The following is a 24,332-nucleotide window of genomic DNA, read 5'->3' on the forward strand; positions in this document are numbered from 1 at the left end:
AGAGTCCCCAAGCTTACAATTAAAGTCACCAAAAGAGGAAGCTTGGAGACAATAGCAGGGCCCAGGCCAGTGGGGACAGAGAGAAGAAAGCGGCCCAGAGTTTCCACTCTCTGGGCCAGCCAGAGCTCAGGAATAGAGAAATTTAGGGCTAGTCTCTTGGTTCTATCGCCTTATCCTTGTGAATCCCAGGGGCCATGATACGATGTCTAGCTGTGGCTGTCACCTCGGTTCTTTCTGCAACTACTGTTCAAACCTGCCCTTTCTCTACCCTCACAAAGTCAACCTATGTCTACTGATTGCCAATGATATGTAGAGAATTTAATGAGATATCATTCTTGAATCAAATGTGAGCACTGGCTAGGTATGGTGGTCCATACTGCAATCCCAGCATTCAAAAGGCTGAGGCAGGAGGATAGAAAGTCAAAGACCAGCTTGAGATACTGTCTTAGTCACTATTTCCTTAGAGAGATGCTATGATAAAGGCAACTCTTATAAAGGAAGGTATTTAATTAGGGGACTTCTTACAATTCCAGAGGCTTAGTCCATTATAATCATGGCAGAGAGCATGGTGGCAGGCAGGTGTTGTGCTGGAGTAGCAGCTGAACCTGGTGTGGGTTTTTGACACAAGGGCCACCTTCAGAGACACACTTCCTCCAGCACCGGCCACATCTTCTAAGCTCATCTAATCTCTCTCAAGTAGTAGTGCTCCTGGTGATTAAGCATTCAAATGTATGAGGCCATTTACATTCAAATCACCACTGGTACATAGCAAGACTCCAGGGGAAACAAGAGAAAGGAAGACAAAAAGGTGGGTGCTTAGCATAAGCCTGGTGCCAAGGAGTTAGTAAGTTAGAGGAAAGAGAAGAACCACACCCACAAAACCATACATAACATCTGTCCTTTATGTTAGAGTGGATGTTTTCAGAATATGTGTATGTATATACATAGGTATATATAAATATATGCATACATATATTTCAGTATATATACACATACTAAAATTTTTGAATATATATTCACAAACAGTGAAAAATAATAAGAGCAATAAATAGTGTTATTGATAGAGTCAGGCTGAATGAAGAAGATAGAAATAAAAAACTACATATTTTAATATTCTTTATTTTATATATGCTATATGTATTTTTAAATGTTTTATACAATTAGAAAGAAAGGAAATCTCCAGTTATTATGAGTACAATATCAGTATAACTCACAAAGAGAACAACTAATGGTTATGTAGGCTTCAAGCACAGCTCTCTAGTGTGCTCTGTGGCAAAAGCCACGGTGGCTCCCCCAGGCCTAAGCAGGAACCTGGGCTTCTGGCTCCTGGGTGGCCACAGGGCAGGACCCAGCAGGGATATGGGTTGCAGGAGCTACAGTAGGACCTATAGGACCAGAGGCTGTGACATTACCATGGCAGCAGCATCACAGTTTAGATCTTGAATGGCAGTTCACTGGGGTGGTGGCACTGGCTTCTCCTAGAGTGAGATTGCTTTCTCTGCACTGGTGCACTGATGCTCTAGAGACACCTGCCTGTTCCATGGGCATGGGATCTCCTACACCTGCCTGCCCCATGGGCATGGGATCTCCTAAACCTGCTTGTTCCATGGGCATGGGAATCTACTATACCTGCCTGCCCCATGGACATGGGATCTCCTACACCTGCCTGTTCCATGGGCATGGGATCTCCTAAACCTGCCTGTCCCATGGGCATGGGATCTCCTACACCTGTCTGTTCCATGGGCATGGGAATCTACTATACCTGCCTGCCCCATGGGCATGGGATCTCCTACACCTGCCTGCCCCATGGACATGGGATCTCCTAAACCTGCCTGTTCCATGGGCATGGGAATCTACTATACCTGCCTGCCCCATGGACATGGGATCTCCTACACCTGCCTGCCCCATGGGCATGGAATCTCCTACACCTGCCTGTCCCATGGGCATGGGATCTCCTACACCTGCCTGCCCCATGGGCATGGGATCTCCTACACCTGCCTGCCCCATGGGCATGGGATCTCCTGCATCTGCCTGACCTATGCGCAGGGAATCTCCATCTGTGTTGTGGTCGTTACTGTCATCATCATCTCCACCTTCCATTTCAGAGACGTTTTCAATATTTTCTGGAGACAAGACGGGTGGGTTTGTGAGAGGTGGATAAGCAAGCACATTTGGGGTCAACACCTTGAAAGAAGATGAGAGTAGGATGTCTATCAGAATGAAGAACACAACACTTCATGCAGAATGATGGTGAGAAGGAAGGAGACAACAGGCAGAGCATCGTAAGAGGAGGATGAGCACATCCCCTGGACGGCAATCCACTTCCTGGTAACCCAGGAGAACCCAGGACTGTTCATCTTCTTACAGAACTAGGGACAAAACATCAAATAGTGTGAACATTTGCTCTGTGGAGTGCTTCTAGAGGGTTGGTAGCCACAGAGAACTGGCAGGCAGTGACTTCCATCTCTTCAAAGAAGCAATGAAACCCATGTGGAAGCATGGTGCAGATAAAAATGGGACAAGTGGATTATTTAGCTACAGAAAGGCTTATCCCTCCATGGCTGGGAGAATCTCCCCCTGGAATATGTAGAAGAAGCACTTCTATGGGGATGTGGTCTGTCCACTTTCAAAAAGACATTACTTCAACACAGAGTCATGATGCCAGGGATCAGACAACCACAGCTTGAATCTGTAATGTGCTTCAGGGAGCACTTACCCTCCCTCAGCGACATCACTGAATGTAGAAAATGCAGACAGCACCAAAATACCAAGCCGGCTAGGCTCAAGAGCTCTATCTCAGAGACTGCAGAAGCAGACATCAAATGTGACCGTGTGACATCTGTGTCTCGGGATTGAACTCTCTGGTAGTTGATGCCATTGAGGACTCTTGCTTGGTTGGTGCATTACCTGGAAGGTCCATCTGTCCTTGGACAAGGGGAACTGAGGGAGCGGCTAGTGTTTTAATAACAGGCTGACTTAACATAGCAGCTGAGATTACTTAATGGTACCAACTTATTTTTATTGAAAATAAATTTTCATACAATATATCCCTATTAAAGTTTCCCTTCTCCCAACTCCCCCCAGATCTTCCCAACCTCTCCACCTACCCAAACCTACCCTCTCCTCTCTTTTTCTCATTATGAACCAAGCAGGCAACTAAAGCAAACAAGTTGTAACAGGACAAAACAAACAGGAAAAAAAAGCGCTAAAGAAAAATCACAAGAAATATACAGAGGCAGAGACATACACACTCATATACACAGGAATCCCACAAAAATATAAAATTGGGTATATATACATATATATATATGTATACACACATACATATGCATATATGTACACACAGATACACAAACACACATATTTATGAAGAGGGAGAGGAAGAGGGAGTGGTAGAAAGGGAGGGAAAGAAACCCTCCCCAAATACCACTGAGTTCATCTTGTCTTGGCCATCTACTGCTGGACATGGGACCAGCCCTAGTGTTGTTCATATACCCAGTATGGTAGTTTGAATGTAATTGGCTCCCATAAGCTCATAGAGTGGCACTATTAGGTGGTATGACTTTGTTGGAGTACATATGGCCTTTTAGGAGGAAGTGTGTCACTGTGGGGGTGGGCTTTGGGGCCTCATATATGCTCAAGTCATGCCCAACATCTCAGACCACTTCCTGTTGCCTGCATAAGATGTAGACCTCTCAGCTACCTCTCCAGCATAATGTCTGCCTGCATGCCACCATGTCCCACCATGATGATAATGGACTGAACTTCTGAGACACCCCAATTAAATGTTTTCCTTTATAAGAGTTGCTGAGGTCATGGTATCTCTTCAAGCAATAGAAACCCTAAGACACCCAGAAAAGACTCAGTTGGAGAAAACTAATTTTTCCTTTGTGAATGGTTATTGCATTGAAGATATCTTCTGGGTTAGGGATGGGGTCTTGTGACCAAATTCTTGTGCATGTTGCTACAGTCTTTGTGAGTTCATATGTGCATCCCCCTGTTGTGTTTAGAAGTCCTGGTTTCCTTGGTGTCTTCCATCCCCACTGGCTCTTACAATCTTTCTACCTCTTCTTCCGCAAGTTTCTGAAGGGCATGAAGCCTATGGAAATGTCTGGAAGTGTTTGGGTGGCACTCACCCCCATGCCACCATTTTGCGAAGTAACTGCTGTTCCTTTCCCTCTTGTCTAAGGTTAGAAATTCCTCAAGGGTAGCACTGTGTTCAGTGCTCACCTCTGGTTCGAGTCACCCCTTCTCTGCATTTCATTCATGATTGAAAATGTAGGCTAACTTTATGAGGGCAATTAAAGGACAATTAAAGTGTGGTTTATGGTTACTGGGAACACTTGAGGGGAGGCACACAGGTAGAGAGAGACTCCTTGGAAGCCTTGGGATGGAGAGGGTTTGGGGGGGTTGGTGAATGGGGCTTGAGGGCTAGGGCATCGAAATGGGAATGTTTCTCAACATTCCTGTTAAGGTCCCATGGCCTTTCTTGATAGGCTTCCTCATCCAGTCCCTACTGGCCCCATCTGAGCCACTTTGAGTGTCTTTAATTGCAAGTCTGGGAGTTCCAATTGCAGGGCTGAAGTCTGTGGCCCCTCTAGGGAGCCACACGCTTCATGGTCCTTGCTCAATGTCTGTGTTAAGTACCTGTGTGGGCAGTGGAGGATAATTCAGTGATTCATTTGAGAGGCTGGTGCCTTGTGTAAATGGGGCGGCAAGAGTGGGTGAGCTCCGACATCCACAGGCTGACTCTGGCACCTCTGCCCATCATCTGACTGACTAAGTCTAACTTCTTTTCCTTCTGCTCTTGCTCAGAAGAGGCTGTTGTCCATCTGAGCCCTACTCGCTGAACCAGAGTGGTCCAGAAGCTGAGGGTTGATGGGGAGGGAACTGAGGAAGGAGATCAGAGCTAGGGGCATAACTCTTCCTTATCCCCGCTCTACCAGTAAATGCAGCAGAAGAACGATGAAATAAATTTGAAGTGAGAAATTCCTCCAAAGGGCATTTCTGCCAATGAGTTTTCCCCCACAGGGGAACCCACCAGAAGGTGAGAAAAGGTCATTCTCCTTAACATACCTCCTCTCACCCTGACAGCTCTCATTACTGGCTATTGACTTATTCCTTCACGACAATGTATTTATAAATATTTCCTCTGCTTTAGGTTGTCTGGTACTATTACCGTGATTGCTTTTCTTTAAAAAGATTTATTTATTTTATTTTTTGTGTATGGGTGCCTTGCCTGAATATATCCATCTAGGATGGAGAGTGAAATGTTGTTCGTTACAGTATAAGAGGGCTGGAGTGGGCCGTTTATGTGGCTAAAGGCATCCATTTCCTGTCAGTAGGATGGAGGAGTCTCCTCACACAAGAGGAACTCCTGTGAGCACTAGAGGAGACCTGAGTTATTTCGCCTGGTTGATTTTAAAACCGATATAGCTAAGAAGGTAATTTAAGGCTCTGGGAACAGTAATTCACTCCTATAGAAAATCCCCTTCTGGGAAATCACTGTTTGGAAGCTTACCTGGGCACATTTCTGGCACACCAGACATGTTCTGTTCTGTGGAGAAATGAATGATATAAAACTTCTTGACCACTGGTCTGATGTAGCCCATCCTAATTTAGGGAATTACCCAGGTCTTTCTATACAAAGAGCCCAAAGTCCTAGGTAATTACTCTACTTCACCTTTGCTGTGGGTTAGGTAGACATGAATACACCAGCACACAGATGCCTCAGAGGTGCAACTGCCATCCGTTTGTGAAGAACCTCCCCATGTTTTATAAACAGCTGAGGCTATTTCCTTTGTTATCATTCGTTTTCTCACCAAGGAAGAAATCGTGTAACAAATCACTGTGCTCAAGTCAAAATCCAGCTCCCTGAAATGGAAGGAGGGGATTTCTGCTTTCAGAACTTGGAACTTTTTGTCATGTATTTCATCTGAATTATCTTATTCAGTCATCCATATTCATTGAGGTCACACTATGAAGCAAATGACTTCCCTAGGGCTTGCCTAGATGCTGCTGTGCATAATAGATGATGTTTATGTTCCAGTGAGACGATATAGGCATTAAAACAGGGGGGAAAGTATTTATGCAGCCAAATGAGGTGAATAGTGAGAATTAGATCAGAGAAGGGCCTCAAAAGTGTAAAATGCTTAGATTTTAATGTGACTTTTTATGTCTAGAGGAGTTGGTGCTTGGGTAAAGATAGAGACAGGTTAAAGATAGAGATCTGGGCAAAAAGCCTGCATCAGAGACAAGTTCTAAAGAGAGAAAGGCCGAGGAGGCAGATGTGTCCAGTTTGAGCAAATTCAAGGAGCACTGTGAAGATTGGGGAATGGCATAAGCTCCAAGGCACCAGTGGGGACAGGTGTATGAGTATATGCTCGTGTGGGTGTACACTCACACGTGCATGGAAGGCCTTGTTTGTCTGATTGTATTGGAGTTGATTTGTATTAGACTGGATTGGGAAGTCATTGATATACTTTCAGTAGGAGTTTATTTTTAAATCACTTCAGACATTAGTAGAATCATAAGAACTACTGTGAAAACAGACTCAAAGACTTTAGTAACAGATGCTGGGAAACGATGAAAAAGGCTGTAAGTAATTATCAGGATGAATCGTGGTAATTACTGTGTGGATAGTTAGGGATAATTAGATTCTGAGAAACCTTGACTCTAGAATCAAGAGGCTTTCAGATGGCTTGAATCTTGATTGAATGATTGACAGAAATATTGGAATAAGAAAGATTCCAAGACCTTTGGCCTGACTAAAATGGAGGTTCAAGAATGAAGTCAGGCATATATTATATGAATTACATGAATTACACACCTGTAATCCAATGTTAGGAAAGCTGAAGTAGGAAGATTGCCTTGAGGTCAAAGCTAACGTAGGCTACACAGTGAGTTCCTTGATTACCATGGGGTTTAGGGCAAGACCCTATTTCAAAAACAAGCAAATATCAGAACATCCCAAGATTTTATTATTTATTATTTAAAGAGAGAGAGAATGTCTACATGCATACATGCTGCATGTCTGTGTGTTCCTTCAGAGGCCAGAATAAGAGGGCATTGGATCCCCTGCAACCAGAGTTGCAGGCTTATGTGTGTTGACTAAGGTGGGTTGTTGGAACTGAACTCATGTCCTCTGCAAGAGCCACAAAGGTTCTTAGCTACTGAGCTATTTCTCCAGGCTCCCATCCTGGTCTTTTTCATTTTCCCTTATAATGCATTGGCTTTCTTTTCATAGTAAATAGTCTCAGTAGTGTTAAAGTCTGACCCCAGTTATTTAAAGTCAGTGCTGTGTAGAAAAGCCCAAGTATTGCTGCTCGGAGGAGGATGGTCCAATAGTTTGGTGACTCATAAAAAAAATAGATTCTATTGTTCTTGGTATAGATGTATACAAATATAGACATGTAATACAGTTCTGTGAACTAGTGAAGTGTTGTGGCCTATGAAAGACCATTGTTCTGTGTGGCAAAGCAAACATTGTTAAATTTTGGTGAATTACAAAAGCTGTAACTGACTGAAGAAGAATAAGAAATCAGAACCAAAACCATGCTGCTCCATCTCAAGACTTCTCTGTTTCTATTTTCAGGTGGCTGTGAATCACTGCACCATGGGAGTGTGGCCAAATGCATCCAGTGTAGATGGGTTTATCCTTTTAGGCATCTTCTCCCAGAGTCAGACAGACCTGGTCCTCTTCTCTGTAGTTATGGTGGTCTTCACTGTGGCACTCTGCGGGAATGTTCTCCTCATCCTCCTCATCTACAGCGACTCCCGACTTCATACTCCTATGTATTTTTTCCTCAGTCAGCTCTCCCTCATGGACCTCATGTTGGTCTGTAACATTGTGCCAAAAATGGCAGCCAACTTCCTGTCTGGCAAGAAGTCCATCTCCTTTGTGGGTTGTGGCACACAGATCGGATTTTTTGTGTCTCTCGTGGGGTCTGAGGGGCTCTTGTTGGGACTCATGGCTTATGATCGTTATGTGGCCATTAGCCGCCCACTTCACTATCCCGTTCTCATGAGTCAAAAAGTCTGTCTCCAGATTGCTGGGAGTTCCTGGGCTTTTGGGATCCTGGATGGAATAATTCAGATGGTAGGAGCCATGAGCCTACCCTACTGTGGCTCAAGGTATGTAGATCACTTCTTCTGTGAGGTACCAGCTTTACTGAAGCTGGCCTGTGCAGACACGTCCCTTTTTGACACACTGCTCTTCGCTTGCTGTGTCTTCATGCTACTCCTCCCCTTCTCCATCATTGTGGCTTCCTACGCTCGCATCTTGGTGGCTGTGCTCCATATGCACTCTGCTCAATCCCGAAAAAAGGCTCTGGCCACCTGTTCCTCCCACCTGACAGCTGTCTCTCTCTTCTACGGGGCAGCCATGTTCATCTACCTGAGGCCAAGGCGATACCGGGCTCCTAGCCATGACAAAATCGTCTCAATCTTCTACACAGTTCTTACCCCCATGCTCAACCCCCTCATTTACAGCTTGAGAAACAGAGAGGTGATGGGGGCACTAAGGAAAGGGCTGGACCGCTGCAAGATTGGCAGCAAGTATTGAAAAGTCATGTCTAGTACCTGGCTGTGTTACTTGCTGTTTGCATATCATTGGCAAGTCATCTTTGTTTGTGAATCTCTGTTTCCTTATAGATAAAGGAGAATCATGGCACTGGCCCTCTTGTGGGGTTTTGTAGGGACCACTTTATATGAATTTAAAACCTCACAAGGGAGCACTGCTTCACTGTTATTATTATTACCTGTTGTTTATAGCACCCTTCGATAAAATTTACTCTATTTCTTAATTACTCTTGGCAGTGGTTGTGTTTTATTGAGTGCTTGCTAAGGTCTGGGATTGTCTTGTTCCATTCTGTATTATTTAGTAGGTAATTCAGGATAAGAAATGTGGGTACCTTAAATGGGAATTTTCCAGTTGGCAGGAACTGAGTTTTTATAATGCTTAAATAGTCTTGGCTCCCTCTCTGTGCTCTAGTAGAGGCTTTAGAAACTGCCCTTTAAATCTCTGTTTAGGGCCCAGTGAGATGGATCAACGGTTTCTTCTGCCAGGTCTGACAACCTGAGTTTGATTCCGGAGCCACACAGTGGAAGGAGAGAACCGACTCCCCCAAGGTGTTCTCTAACCTTCACATGCATTCCAGGACACAGATGTGCTTCACACACATACACAGAAAGAAATGTAATTTTACAGGAACATGAGTGGGAGTGTCTTTTAAAATGTTGGGATATATGGTTATTTGAATCCTTTGCCTGTTTTTAAGTAGAGTTTTATTTTTCTCCTAAGTTGTTGGAGTTCTATGCATGCCACAGAGACTGTGACCTTACCAGAAATGCAAGGCACAGATACTGTCTCCCATTCCCCAGGGTTTCTTTTTTACTTTTGGATAGTAATATTGATGCATGAAGTTTTTAGGATTTTTATGAAGTTCAATTTATTTATTTTCTTTCACTGCTCGTGGCTTTGGCATCATAACTGAGACTCTATTGTAGAATTCAAGGTCATGAATATTGACATCCACATTTTAAGAACTTATTGCTTCCAGCCTTATAGTTAGTTCATTGATCAATGTTCAGGCCATTGTGGCATATTATGCCATGTAGAAGTTGAACTTCATCCTTTTTTCATGTGAATGAATATCCACGTGTTCTAATGTTTGTTGAAAACACAGACTTCTTCCTCCACTGAACGACATTAGCATCCTTGCCAAAAGTCAGTGCGTCATGAATATGTGGGTTTATTTCTGAACTCCAAGGTCTCTTCCTGTTTCCTTTCCAGTCATCTTCTTGTCAGTACTGCATAGTTTTGATTGCTGCCATACCACTGTTTTATATTCTATTTTGAAATCAGCATGGTGAGTCCTCCAACTTTAATCTTATTTGATATTATTTTGCTATTGGGCTTCTGAAATTTTCCATAAATTTAGGAATTGACTTCTCCCTTTAAAAATTTTTTGATAGAAATTGCAATGGATTTGACACAACTATACTTTGAGTAGTCTTGTCATCTTAACAACATCAGATATCTCAATCTGTAAACATTGGAAGTCTCTCTGTTTAGCTAAATGGTATACTTTTTTAAATTTAATTTTTTATTGAACTATACATTTTTCTCCACTCCTCCCTTTTCCCCTTTCCCCTTCCCCTTGGCTCCACACTCCCAATTTACTCAGGAGATCTTGTCTATTTCTGCTTCCTGGAGGAGGGGAATCAATGTATGTATCTCTTAGGGTCCTTTGTTACCTGGATTCTCTGGGGTTGTGACTTGTAGGCTGGTTGTTCTTTGCTTTATATCTAATATCCACTTATGACTGAGTACACATTATATTTGTCTTTCTGGGTCTGGTTTACCTCACTGAAGATGACCTTTTCTACTTCCATCCATTTGACTGCAAATTTCAAGATGTCATTGTTTTTTACTGTTGAGTGGTACTCCATTGTGCAAATGTACCACATTTTCCTTATCCATTCTTTGGTTGAGGAGCATCTAGGTTGTTTCCAGGTTCTGGCTGTTTTGAATAAAACTGCTATGAACAAAGTTGAGCAAGTGTCCCTGGGACATGAATGTGCATCCTATGGGTATGTGCCCAAAAGTGGTATTGGTGGATTTTGAGGTAGATTGATACCAAATTTTCTGGGAAACCATCATACTGATTTCCAAAGCTGCTGCACAAGTTTGCACATCCTCTCCAGCATAAGAGTTTTCCAGAGTTTTCGCTCTTGACTATTCTGACAGGTTAAATGGTGTACTTTTTTCTTGGTATCTAATTGGATTATGGTCTGCTCAATAGGATGGAATAGATGTCTTGACTGTAAACCTAGTCAACTAACTGTGGGAAAGGTCATAGATTCAAGAGGAGAACCTACTACTGCCATTTTTCTAAACTAACATAAATTTTGAGACAATGTCTTACTGTGTTGCCCTGGCTGGCCTGATACTCACTATATAGGCAAAGCTGACCTCAAAGTCACAGAGATCTGTCTGCCTTTGTCTCCTGAATATTGGAATTAAAGACATGTGCCACCATGCCCAGCCCTCAATACAATTTCTAACCACATTCAAATGCTTATCTGTATGCCCATGGATGAATATAGCTCTCATTCCTCATCAAAGAAACTTCCTTTTTGCCACAGATGGAGACCCGCAACTGGTCAAAATGCAGAGAATAAGTGACTCTGGGTCCCTAGATCTATGTTATCTATAAGGCAACCCCTACACCTAATATACAGGAAAAAGTCATGAAAGAGAAAGAGAGGATAAATTATTAGAGATAGACAATCAGGATTCCTGCTGCAAGACAGTGGTGTCTTCTAGATACTAAAGACCTGCAAAGAGACAATGACAGTTGACATGCTAATGTGGCTGAGGAAATTTCATGGTGCCTCACCCTTAGATAAAGAGTTACAGTCAATCAATGGCTGTTGAGAATGGGAGAATAATTGTTTTTCAGGGTGAGCTTCCTGATAGGTTACTCAATTCCAAGTGTCAGTCTTAAACACATGTATATAGGCACAACACTAAATGGACTCAATAGAATATACATATATAAGTGTATATATATGCAATTGTACATACACGTAACAATAATATTTAAAGACAAAAAAGATTATGAATTTTAGAGGGAGTGGGGGAACAAGGGAGCAGTTTGAAAGGTGATAGAGAGGGATAGAAATTAAATAAATACGGTATTCATATATAAACATTTTAAAGAATAAAACATTTAAGTGGAAAAAAAATCATACACCATGACCAAGCTGATTTCATCCCACAGATGCAATGTTGATTCAACAGGAGCAAATCAGTAAATGCCATACAACATGTAAATAGAATTAAGGTGAGAAATCAACAATTGTCTCAACAGACACAGAAAGAGACCTTTGACAAAATTCAACATACTTTCATAAGAAATCCCTGAAGTCACCAGGATGAGAAGGGACATACTTCTGTGTAATAAAGGTTACATTAACACACATACACACACACACACACACACACACACACACACACACACACACCAGCTAAGTGATGACAAACTGGAAGCATTTCCTCTAAAGCCAGTCATGAAACAAGGGTGACCCCACCACTCCTGTTCTAGTACTGTAAGTATTAGAAACAAGGGTGGCCCCCATCACTGCTGTTCTAGTACCATAAGTACTAGAGCAGTGGGGTAGGAAGCCCGGAACGTCTCCGGTAAGAGAAATACATAGATTAACAATTATGGGGTAATTACTTAAGTCAGAGCTAGCCAGGAAGAAACAAGCAAGGCCAACAGCTTCATAATTAATACAGCGTCTTGTATGTTATTTGGGGACTACAAAGCGGCAGAGCCCAGGCGACTGGCGGGGGGATAAACCATAGCGGCTGGCAAGGAAAAGCTGCCCTTTACAGAGCAGTACCAGTAACAGGATACAAATAGGAAAGCAAGAAAGCACACTATCTCTGCTTGCAAATGACATGATTAAAAAGCCCCACTGACTATTTATCCCGGGTATACAAATGGACTTTGGACTCCCATCCAACAATGTGAGATACACTCTCACCCTGAACTCTTGGGGGAGGGTCCAGGCCCTGTCCTGGATGAAATGACAGACTATGGACACCCCATGGAGGGCCTCACCCTCCCTGGGGAAATGAGGGGATATTGGGGGGGGTTGGTGGGAGGGCACAGGAGGAGGGGAGGGAAACAGAGAGGGACCTGGAATTGACATGAGAAGCAACCTTGTTTCTAATTTAAATTTAAATTTAAAAATAAAAAATATCTTTAAAAAAGAGCCCCACTGACTCCATCAGACAACCCTTTTATCCAGAAAAGCACCTCCAATGGAGTAATAGGATACAAAATCAGCATACAAAAATCTGTAGTTTTTCTACATACCAGTGGCATACTTGCCAAGGAAGGAATGGGGGTGGAGGAGGTGGTAGGGGAATCCCTCTCATATTAGCTTTTAAAAAATAGGGGCGGGGGAGATGGCTCATCGGGAAACTACTTGCTGCACAAGAAATGAGGACCTGAATTTGGACCCCATCACACATAAAAATCTGGGCACCCCCACTCTCATCTGTTACCTCTGGGTATGGGGGGGGTTGGAGACTGACAAGTCCTGGAGGTGGCAGGTCAGCCAGGGAAATGGTTTTTGTTTATTAGCTTGCTTGTTTGTTTTTGAATCAGTGAGTTTTAAGTTCAGTGAGAGACGTTGTCTCAAAAACTAGGGTGACAAATGACTGAAGACCCAGCTTCACACACACCTGTGCACACCCACATGTGCAGGCATGTAAATATATACACAAAAAAATAGGAATACATTTAGCCTAAAGGAAGCAAAAGACTACTATAATTAAAACCTTAAAACACTGAAAAAGAAATCAAAGAAGATGCTAGAAGATGTAAATATCCCCTATGCTCATGAACTGGTTGAATTGTTATGAAGAAGCGGTCTTATTACTAAAAGCATCCCAGGTGTTCAATGTAATCCTCATCAAAATTCCAAGTACTTTGCACAGAACTAGAGAAAACAATCCTAAAATTCATATAGAAGCATAAAAGGCTCCGAAATATCCCCCCAAATGCTCCACACAGAGAGCAATGCGGGGAGGATCACAGCACCCCATCTTAAATTACGCTACAGGGACAAACCGACAAAAATAGCGCCGCGCTCGCACGAGAGCAGACATGTGCCAGTGGAACACAAGACGCAGAAATAAACCCACATCGCTAGAGCCTCTGAATTTTTAGGTGTCAAAAATACATTGGGAAAAAAATGACTGCTCTCTCTCTCTCATGTGTGTATTTTATATGTGCACCTGTGCATGCGTGACGAGACCAGAGAAAGATGCTGAGTGTTCTACTCTGCACCCTTTTCCTTTGAGGCAGGGTGTCTCGCTGAAGTGGAAGACAGGCTGGCAATTGGGAAGCCCTGGAAATCTTGCCTCCACAGCTCTGGGATTATAGGTGTGTGCCTGGCCACATATGACTCAGCCACAGCTCCTTTACTAGAGAGGAGTAATAGTAGATCCATTTATCTCACCAAATCAGTTCAAAAGTGATCAAACTCTGACATGGTTAGAGAAAAGTGTAGAAGGAACATGTCGAGATACAGCATGTGGAAGCAATTTCTGAAACGATTTCCAAAAGCACGGGATACAATCCAACCGACAAACAGAAGAACACAAAACAAAACAGCTTCTGCACAGTACAGCAAATGATTGCCAGAGTGAAGAAACAACTGAGGGGTTAGACAGATTGCCCAGCAGTTAAGAGTGAATTCTACCCTTAAGGACCAGAGTTCAGTTCTCAGCACCCAATTCACGAAGTGCCTAAGTGCCTATAACTCCAGCCTCAGGGAATCTGATGCTTTTTTTATAGCCTTCACTGGCACCTGCAGTTGTGAGCACACCCTACCCAAATATGCATTAATTTAAACAAGAAAGAAATAGCCAATAGAATAGAAAAAATCCCTGCTAATTATATTCCCTATACAGTGACGGTGAGGATGTGGGGGAAAAGAGATTTCCTATACAGTGCTGGTGGAAATGTAAAACGATGTTGTCACTATGGAAGTCAGTACGGAGGTTCCTAAAAAACTGAAAATAAAACCACCATAGATCCAGCTACACCTCTCCTGGGTGTGAACCTAAGGACAGAGTCAGCTTGCCACAGACATACTTGTACATCCATGTTTGTGTTGTTACACTATTCACAATAGCTGGGAAACTGAACAAGCCCAGATGCCTATCACTAACCGGATAGACAAAGACAATGTGCTACACACACACATACAGCGTAATTTTATTCAGGTGTAAATGAAACTGAAACCAACTGGAGAACCATATGTTAAGTGAAATAAACAAAGTACAGAAGGACTAATATGGCGTGTTTTATTTATTCATTCAGAATTCCACATAGTATATATTTTTAGTATATTGTTCTCTGTCCCCCAACTCCTCCCAGATTCTCACCCATGCAAAAACCCATCCCACTTCATGTTGTCTTTCTTCTTTTAAAATTTTTTAATTTTTTTGCCAGGCGGTGGTGGTGCACGCCTTTAATCCCAGTACTCTGGAGGCAGAGGCAGGCGGATCTCTGTGAGTTGGAGGCCAGCTTGGTCTACAAAACGAGTTCCAGGACAGCCTCCAAAACAATACAGAGAAACCCTGTCTCCAAAAACCAAAAACCAAACCAAACAAAAACTTTTTATTTTCTTACACTTTTTTATTATATATTTAAATTAGGAACAAGCTTGCTTCCCATGTCAGTACCAGTTCCCTCTCTCTCCCCTCCACACCTACTCCCCTCCACTAGCTCCCCCAACCCCCTCAATCCCCACTCCATTCCTCAGGGAGGTAAGGCCCTCCATGGGGGATCTCTAGAGTCTGTCATTTTATTCTGGGGAGAGCCCAGGCCCTCCCCCATGTGTCCAGATTGAGAAAGCATCCCTCATTGTGGGATGGGCACCCAAAGTCCATTTGTATGCCAGGGATAAATACTGATCTACTACCCAAAGCCCCATAGATTGCCTAGGTCTCCTCACTAACACCCACATTCAGGGGGTCTGGATAAGTCCTATGCTGGCCTCTCAGGCATCAGTCTGGGGTCCAAGATCTCCCCCTTGTTCAGGTCAGCTGTTTCTCTGGGTTTCACCAGCCCAGTCTTGACCCCTTTGCTCATCATTCCTCCCTCTCTGTCACTGGGTTCCAGGAGTTCAGTTCAGTGTTTAGCTGTGGGTGTCTGCCTCTGCTTCCGTCTATCACTGGATGGAGGTTCTAGGATGGTATGTAAGACAATGGTCAAAATCATTATTAGGGAAGGGCATTTATGGTAGTCTCTCCACTACTGCTTAGTTTGTTAGTTGGTGTCATCCTTGTAGATCTCTGGAGATCTCACTAGTGCCAGATCTCCCCTCAAACCTAGAATGGCTCATTCTATTATGTTATCTCTCATCCTGTTCTCCTCTATTCTTCCCCCAACTCAACTTTCCTGCTCCCCCATGTCCTCCTCTCCCTTCCTCTTCTCTCCCTCTCTTTCTCCTGGCTTCCTTTCCCCTCCCCCAACCTGTGCTCCCAATCTGCTCAGGAGATCTAGCCTCATTTCACCTTCTTTGGGGTACCATGTATATCTCTCTTAAGGTCCTCCCTGTTTCCCTGCCTCTCTAGCAGTGGGATTGTTGACTGGCACTCTCCCGATTCATGTCTAAAATCCATATATGAGTGAGTACATACCATGTTTGTCTTTTGTGACTGGGTTACCTCACTCAGGATGGTTTCTTCTAGTGCCATCCATTTGCCTGCAAATTTCAAGATTCCATTGTTTTCTTTCTGCTGAATAGTATTCCATTGTGCAAATGTACCACATTTTCTCTATCCACTCTTCAGTTGAGGGGCATTTAGATTGCTTCCAGGATCTGGTTATTACAAATAATGCTGCTATGAATACAGTGGAACAAACATCCTGGTTGTATGAATGTACATCTTTTGGGTATATGCCTAAGAGTGGAATTGCTGGGTCTCATGGTAGACTGATTCCCATTTTCCTGAGGAATCTCCATACTGATTTCCATAGTGGCACTTCCATCAGCAGTGGGGGAGTGTTCCCCTTTCTCCACATCCTCTCCAACATAAACTGTTGTTGGTGTTTTTGATTTTAGCCATTTTGACAGGAGTAAGATGGTATCTCAGAGTTGTTTTGATTTGCATTTCCCTAATTGCTAGGGATGTTGAGCACTTTTTCTTCTTTTAAAAGAAAATAAAAAACTCACAAAAATAAGAGTGACATTCAATGTGCACTGGTCTCCTAAGCATGGGGACTGCCCTGGAGTGTGGTTGATATACCCAGTGTTACTTCACTGAGGAGAACTGATATTCCCACTCGTAACTCTCATCTGTGAATAGCTTTTTGGATAGGAGCAGGACTTTGTGTTTACCTCTGCTCCTTTTTGCTGGGATTTATTCTGGCTTGAACTTATGAGGGTCTGGTGAATGCTGTAATGTTTTCTTTCACACATTGGGACTCTACTTTTAATTCTTTCATCCCCGCGGGGGTCCCACCCCCCCCACCCCGCTTTCTTAATTCTCTAGATTAAAGTAGACAAAGGGGGAGAAAGATGGCCAGCACAGGAAGGCAAGAGTCATGGGGGAAGACTAAAGGATAAATCAGAAGATACCTGCATTCAAACACCACACTCTTTTGACAGGCAGGCTTTAGGGAGAATGAAGGGAAGTGACGTTAATAACTGTAAGTTTTAGGATTTACAATGGGAACATGACTTTATATTTTCCACAGTGTGGAAAATGAGCCTTGTCTTGGTTAAGTCACTTGCCCAAGTTAAGCCTAAGTTAAGGTTTTCATCTAGCGGCTTCTGATGTTGTCTGCCTTGTGCCTGTGCTATGACACGTTTTTTGTTTGCATTGTTTTCTGAGACAGGTTAGCCTCAAAATTACAATCTTACTGCTTCAGCTTCCCAATGCTAGGATTGTCAGTGTAGTATGTTACCTTTAGTCTTGAAAATTTCTTCCTGTGAGAGGAGCCTATTTTGCTGTGAGCCTACAGGATGGTGGGCAAAAGGTGGACAGTGTCAGGGACAAGTAACCTGGGTATGTTTGCTATATCCTCCTGGGGACTGCACTGAAACACAGCAGAATTGAGCTCTGAAGTAAGGGTCAGTGTACTGCCCTGGGTGGGCTGGGCAATAGGAAGAAGCCAGAAGGCACTTCTGTGTTGGGCTCTAGAATATTCTAGGTGTGCTCTTGATTCTACCTGCATACATTACTTAATGGCCGTCATCAAAGTAGACTACATCACAACACAAAAGCCAGCACTGCATACTTGTTTTTGGAATGGCAGGAAAACCCAGTATTCCCAGGTTGGTCCACAGAAACCCTCATGCCCTAGTTTCCACTACATCTTCCCTGGGGAGGGAGTTTGCTGTGACCCCAGAGATGACTGGAGAACTTTGCAGGAAGCTCTCTTTCCTCAGAGGTTTAATTTCGAGAGACTGGGACAGAGGTGTGGCAGAGGACAGGTCTCTGAGGGCTTGTTGAAGCAGAAGCAACTTTCCTTAGTCGCAGCAAAGAGATGACAGTGGGTGGGATCCTACAGGGGATAAAACCTCTCAGGCAGGAACTGGTCCTGGCCCTGCCAAGGGGTCACACCTACAGGTGAGAACTCTGTGCTTTCTCTCCCCTTCTCCTCCTGTCCATGGTTCTCTTGAAAGACTAGCAGTGGATCTTCTGGGAGAACTTCCCCTATCCCTAAAGCTGGCCCCAGACGCTTAGGGATGGGCGGGTGCTCTCTTCTCGGATTGCTGTAGCCCTTTCTCAGCACCCATCTCCTCATTTCAGTGTATCTCTTCAGTATCCTTCCACAGCCCTTGAAATGAGTTGTGTTTCCTCAGCTCCTATGAGCTCCTATGTGTACAACATAAAAGATTCGAGAGTCATTCTAGACAGGAGTTTGGTTTTTTTTTTTCTACAAATTTCCCTTCTCTGTTTCCTAAGCCCTTTGCTTACGCTTCTTTTCCAAATCCATTTCTCTCGAGGAGCTGGAAGTACTTCAGTTTGTCTTACTGAGACCACCTTGAAGATCTAACACATTGACTGGAGTGACTGTTGCTGGGTGGTAGTGGTAGATGGATTAAGACTCTGAGTGGGCCCCTTCCTGGTCCCCCAGACATTCCTGCCATCATTGTTTTTATGTTTGCAGGCGAGATTCTTCCTCTTTGCATCTTGGTCCTCCCCTCCGTGTCCTTAAAAGTCAACAATGTCTGTGCAAGCCACCACTCCTCCTGACACTCTCTTGCTGGCGACTGCCCTTCAGGTGTAGAGGTCTTGTGTGTCTCCATCTGGCTTCTAATACAATGGGTTCTTTGTCCTAATCCCTTATTCTATGGGTAGAATCAGAGAAGGCCTGACTGCTTTGTTCAGTTCATCATTTAAAGCTGAGGAGACAGAGTGGCACTGAAAAGAGGTAGCATCCTCAGCATGTCATCATAGGTTTTAGGAAGAGTGAATACGGCTTGGTATTTTCAAGTCAAAAAACAACTAAACATTAGCTGGACTCCCTGAAACTGGCACAAGCCCCTCAGAGTGCTGGGAGGATTGTCTCTTTTAACATGGAGACATCAGATTTTGTCTGAAGGCAGTGGCAAAATCCATTCTAGTGAACCAACAAAAACCACCTACATGTCCCCCTTCTTGGATACAAGGTATTGCTTGCTCTTCCTCTACCACCCGTGTATCCCCCCATCTTCATATTCTTTTTGGAGAATTAGAACTCTGGGCTCCTCTGGAGAAGCGTCTGTTAGTGTGTGTACTCCCTTCTCCTTCGCTTGCAGTTTTCTTTCTCTGTGAGAAGTCTCTCTGTGGGGCTGATTTCCACTCTTTTTCTGATGCAAAGCTCTTCAACGAAATTCCCAGGTGTGCTTCTGCATGAGTCTCTCATGTACAGCAAAGGCTTTGTCAAGATCTGATCCTACAAAAAAGAAATTCTAATTAACACAGCTTCATGCTGTGTTTTGTTCACTGACAAGGCAAGTTCCCAGAAATTTTTCCAAAATTATTTAAGTTATTTGTTCAATATGTGTTTATAAGTGACTGCAGTGAGCTCTATACTTTTTTTGTTGTTGTTGGCTTTGTATTACAGGTTTCCATGACAAATCTTATTGGGCATCAATTTAATCTTATATTTACTTAATTAGGCCATTTTCTCATAAATCTAAAAACGCTGAAGATTTTTTTAAAACGTGTTCCTCAAAGACTTTCTTCCCTAACTCGGTGTCAGCAATCAGATTCCTAAGATTCCTTCTTCTGAGTCAATGTTACTGTTTTCTTGCCTGCTAGCCTGGATATTTGATTCATAAGCACCTGTGTTTATTGCCTTCTATGCACTGCTGCATTTTAAAACATTTAAGAGAGAATTCTATGGAGACTCACTAAAAGCCTATTTCTTGCCTACATCATTCCATTGTTTATTTAACTTTTCTTCTATTGAATAATTAGGCTATTTGGGATTTTTTAAAAACTTGAATCAAATCTATATCTTGTTACAAGTCATTTTGCACACATTCAAATATTTCTGTAAGATTGCCTGCTAGGAGAGCTGCTCAGGAAACTACCCTTGTTTTCTAAATATCTGTCTTCTGAGTGCTTCTTTTTCCCATGCCATCCTGTTACCTCTTCTTTTCCCACAACATAACCTTGTCCTTGTCTATAGCACTTTCTCTATCTTACTCATGGTTGGTTAAATGATTTTACTACTTGCCTGAGAAGTCTCCTTTCTCATCTCGATTGTCTTTCCCGTTTTCCTTAGCTAGTGGATAGGAATTTTTTATGTCTGCTAGCCTTGGATGTTGGCTCAGATTAAAGTGTCAAGCATTAGTATTAAGAACAATTAGCTCTGAGAATGTGTGAGGTAACTCATTGTAGCCTGGCTACAACTGGTTTGTGTTTTTCTGTCTGCCATCGGTAGCCTTGAGTGGTTCCTGAGCTAGTCAAATTCCTGACTGCAGGGAGGGTGCTGGGGTTTCCTCCCTGGTGGAATGAATCTGGGTCCAGGAGAAAAGCCCAGACGATGCACTGTCTTCACATCGCCCTTTGGACTTGCAGTGGTCTCAGCTTCCCTGGTCTGTAACTTCATTTCCCCTTCCCAGAGAAGCAGTCTAGTGTGTTTGCCAGGGGTGAGAAAGGACCCCTTTATGTGGCATAGGGGGAGACATGTATGATAGTATTGCAGGTGATCCCTTTGTTGGCCTCACACTCCTCCTGTTTAAATCGATGCATCGTGCAATCAGTTCTGAGCACTCAGGGGTTTGCTCTATGGTTACTATGCTCTATTATTAAGGCCCTTGCAGAGTTTAACTTTCTTAGCTGCAAGCTGACCACCTTTCACCCAGTTGTTGCAGTATCTAAAAATACTGTTTGTTGCTGCCCTCCTATTTTCTTTCAGTGTATCCGTGGCCACTCTCCTAAGAATGAAGTTTTAGAGATGTCTGTGGTGGGCATGTGCAAGCACCCACCTTCCTACAGAACTGGAGATCTTCAGAGCATGTATATTTTAAAGGTGACCTTTAGTAACCCTCAGTGGTTGAGAGGAGGCTCTAGGGAGTACCTGGGGCAGACCCCTCCCCTTACCCTGCCAGAACGGTTCCTGTAAAGTGTCCGTCTATATGACTCTACTCAGTTTCCTTTCCTCTCCTGGGGATAGTTTGTGTTCTCACAACTGTGAAGTAGTGATTTTAGTTTTGTCCATCTCACTGGAGAAGGCGCCTGTGCCTTCTATTCACCGGTGCCCCTTTCCCATCTTTTGCTTTATTCCCTCTACATCTCTAGTGATTCTAGTCCTTCAGGATGTGTTGTATACTCAGCCTTCAGTACCCAGAATTTCGTCTGTTCAAGAATTTCTCATTGCTCTGGGCGGAACGTCTAAGAGAACTCAAGCTCAAACACTTGCATTTGCAAAATTCCTATGTCCTAGAGAAAGTCTACATGTGATTGTGTGGCTAATGGCCAGAGCTATACACAATGTTGAACCTAATCTATCTTCAGGCACATGACAGATGCTCCAAGTGATGGCACCTGCCATTGCTGCTTATGTTCCCACAGCACATCTTTGCTACTCATCAGCTTCTCTGCCTCCTGTTGTTTCTATTCCAATAACAGGAAACTGAACTTTAGAGAGATTGTGTAGGGTGCCCACTTGATCATTTTCCCTGCCTACATACTTTTCTTAAAAGAGCAAATCCTCAAGCAGTTATGACCTGGGGCCTTTACTGATTTTATGTTGTCTTGTTGTGTGGTGTGATAGTGTTAGAACCCAGCACTTTGTGTATACTAAGTAGGTGATCTATCCCTCAATGACGTCTTTAGTCCTGACCTAGAGAGTCAGGTATGAGACAGGAGAACAGACCAGTTCTTGACAGGAACAGAAACTGTTTCCCACAGCTTGAAACTAATTTCTCAGTTATGTGTAGAAAGTGATAGAATTAAACAACCAACACTACCTCCTTTTTTAAATCTTTAAAGATCCTACACATTTATTCTAGACCAGGTCATATTTAAAGATGACAATACACTGGACAAAGTCACAATTCCTCAATATTATGTTATACATAGATACATACAAGCATACACACATATGTATTCTAATTTTGAATTTTAAAAACCTACTTGCAGATCCCAGCTCTCCCTAACAATGGCGTGGGCTGGCAACCAGACTCTCATCTCCCACTTTGTCCTCCTGGGCCTTTTCTCTCGCTCTCCACTGCATCTCTTCCTCTTCTCCATCATTATGGTCATGTTCCTGGTGGCCCTTTCAGGCAACGGGCTCATGATCCTCCTCATCCTTACAGACTCTCGCCTGCACAGCCCCATGTACTTCTTCCTCAGCTGGCTCTCGCTCATGGACCTCATGCTCATCTCCACCATTGTGCCACGGATGGCTGCTGACTTCCTCATGGGCCGTGGCTCCATCTCCTTCACAGGCTGTGGACTCCAGATCCTCTTCTTCCTCACACTCCTGGGAGATGAGTGCTTCCTGCTGGCCTTCATGGCCTATGACCGCTATGTGGCCATTAGCAACCCCCTGAGGTACTCTGTAGTCATGAACCGCCGTGTCTGCTGGCTCATGGTCGCAGGGTCTTGGCTCTTTGGCCTGGTGGATGGGCTGATCCAGGCTGTTTTTACACTCCGCTTCCCCTACTGTGGCTCCCAGGAGATTGACCACTTCTTCTGCGAGGTCCCTGCTGTGCTCAAGCTGGCCTGTGCTGACACCTCCCTCTACGAGACTATGATCTATGTCTGCTGTGTCCTCATGCTGCTCCTTCCTTTTTCTGTCATCTCTGCCTCCTACCTCCGGATCCTGGTGACAGTGCTCCGTATGCGCTCTGCAGAAGGCCGGCAGAAGGCCTTTGCTACCTGTTCCTCCCACATGATGGTGGTCTCCCTCTTCTATGGGGCTGCCATGATCACGTACATGCGGCCACAGGCCTACCACTCCTCCAAGCAGGACAAAGTGGTCTCTGCCTTCTACACCATGATCACCCCCATGCTCAACCCTCTTATTTACAGTCTAAGGAACAAAGAAGTGACTGGGGCCTTGAGGAAACTCCTGGGAAAGTGTCCCTGTGGTGGTGAAGCTCTTGGTTGAAAAAGGTGTCTAAAGATGTGAGCTTTGGAACTTGAGAGCCTGGATCAGTCAACTATTGTTTGACTCGGGGGAGACACAAATGGAACCTATTGAAAACACATGTACACATTTATGTTGTCTTCATTTTTTAATGTTTTTTTACTGGGTATAAAATTATATGTTGACAAACTTCAGTCTTCAGATGTCTTTTTTATTAGTTGCTCTAGTTATTTCTGATAAGAAGTCACTTATGTATCTTAATGGAAACCATACATTGTAAAGTTACCTTTAGTTACTTTTCTTTAGATATCTTGTCTTCCACAGTTTGAAAATGGTATGCCACTAGTGTGGGCTTGCTTTTCATCAGTGGACTAGAATTGCCCTAAAATTGTTGGGTTTATGGGAAAGAGTATAGCTATAACTTTAAAGTAATGTATATAAATACCTATCAAATTTGGGGGCCTTTGCTGATGATGTTTCACTATGTAGTCCAGGGATGCCTCACACTATTGAGCCTCCTGCATCAGCCTCCTCTGTGCTGAAAAAAAAAAAAGAGGCTCGCCTCTTCCCTCTTTTCTTAGACTCTTTGGACTGATATTCTACAGGCACATATTCATCGCAATTATCCCATGATACATGAGCTGTTGCCTCTAGTGTAACAATTTAAGACTGTTAGGATACCTAAACTTGGGTATCTAATGTAGTCATGATCCTTTCTTTTGCTTTCATTCTGCAAATTTTTATTAGCTTATTTTGCAGCTCAGGGGTCAGCACTCTAACACATAGGCCAAATCTGGCCTACTAGCTGTTTTGCTCAAGCCCCACTAAGTCTCCTTCATGGTAAGACAAGATTTGGGTTGTTGTGACAGAAATGGCATGATCTAAAAGATCCTGAAATATGAACTGTCTCATCCTTTACAGTAAGAGTTTGTCTGCTTCCATTGTAGGTTGCTGACATTTTCCCTCTGTTTCCAAGACGGCTCTTATTTCACAGAACAACTCATCGTTTCAGCCACTGTATTTCTCAAGTTTAGAGTCATTTTGTTCTTAGGTCTTCCGTCTCTCTTGCAAACACATTTGAAGAACTCCATATGTTCAGTTATTCTCAGTCTTCACATTCATTAAATAATTCTGAGACTTAAAGTCATGATCTATATCTAAACTCTTGCGATCTCCGTTAGTCTGTCTGGATGGATGGCTTTT

The 24,332-nt window shown here is 43.4% G+C and overlaps 2 protein-coding genes across 2 annotated transcripts; both read left to right on the forward strand.

The window, feature by feature from the left end:
* Positions 1–7,615: 7,615 nt before the first annotated feature.
* Positions 7,616–8,563, forward strand: LOC101836803 (olfactory receptor 56). Its single transcript, XM_005071888.1, has one exon. It carries the CDS (start codon positions 7,616–7,618, stop codon positions 8,561–8,563), a length of 948 nt encoding a protein of 315 aa, XP_005071945.1.
* A 13,633-nt stretch (positions 8,564–22,196) lies between these two features.
* LOC101836530 (olfactory receptor 56) lies at positions 22,197–23,150 on the forward strand. The gene has a single exon (XM_005071887.1). It carries the CDS (start codon positions 22,197–22,199, stop codon positions 23,148–23,150), a length of 954 nt encoding a protein of 317 aa, XP_005071944.1.
* The last annotated feature ends 1,182 nt before the right edge of the window (positions 23,151–24,332 follow it).

This window comes from Mesocricetus auratus, unplaced genomic scaffold (assembly GCF_017639785.1).
Source record: "Mesocricetus auratus isolate SY011 unplaced genomic scaffold, BCM_Maur_2.0 Super-Scaffold_100007, whole genome shotgun sequence".
NCBI classification, from domain to species: Eukaryota; Metazoa; Chordata; class Mammalia; order Rodentia; family Cricetidae; genus Mesocricetus; species Mesocricetus auratus.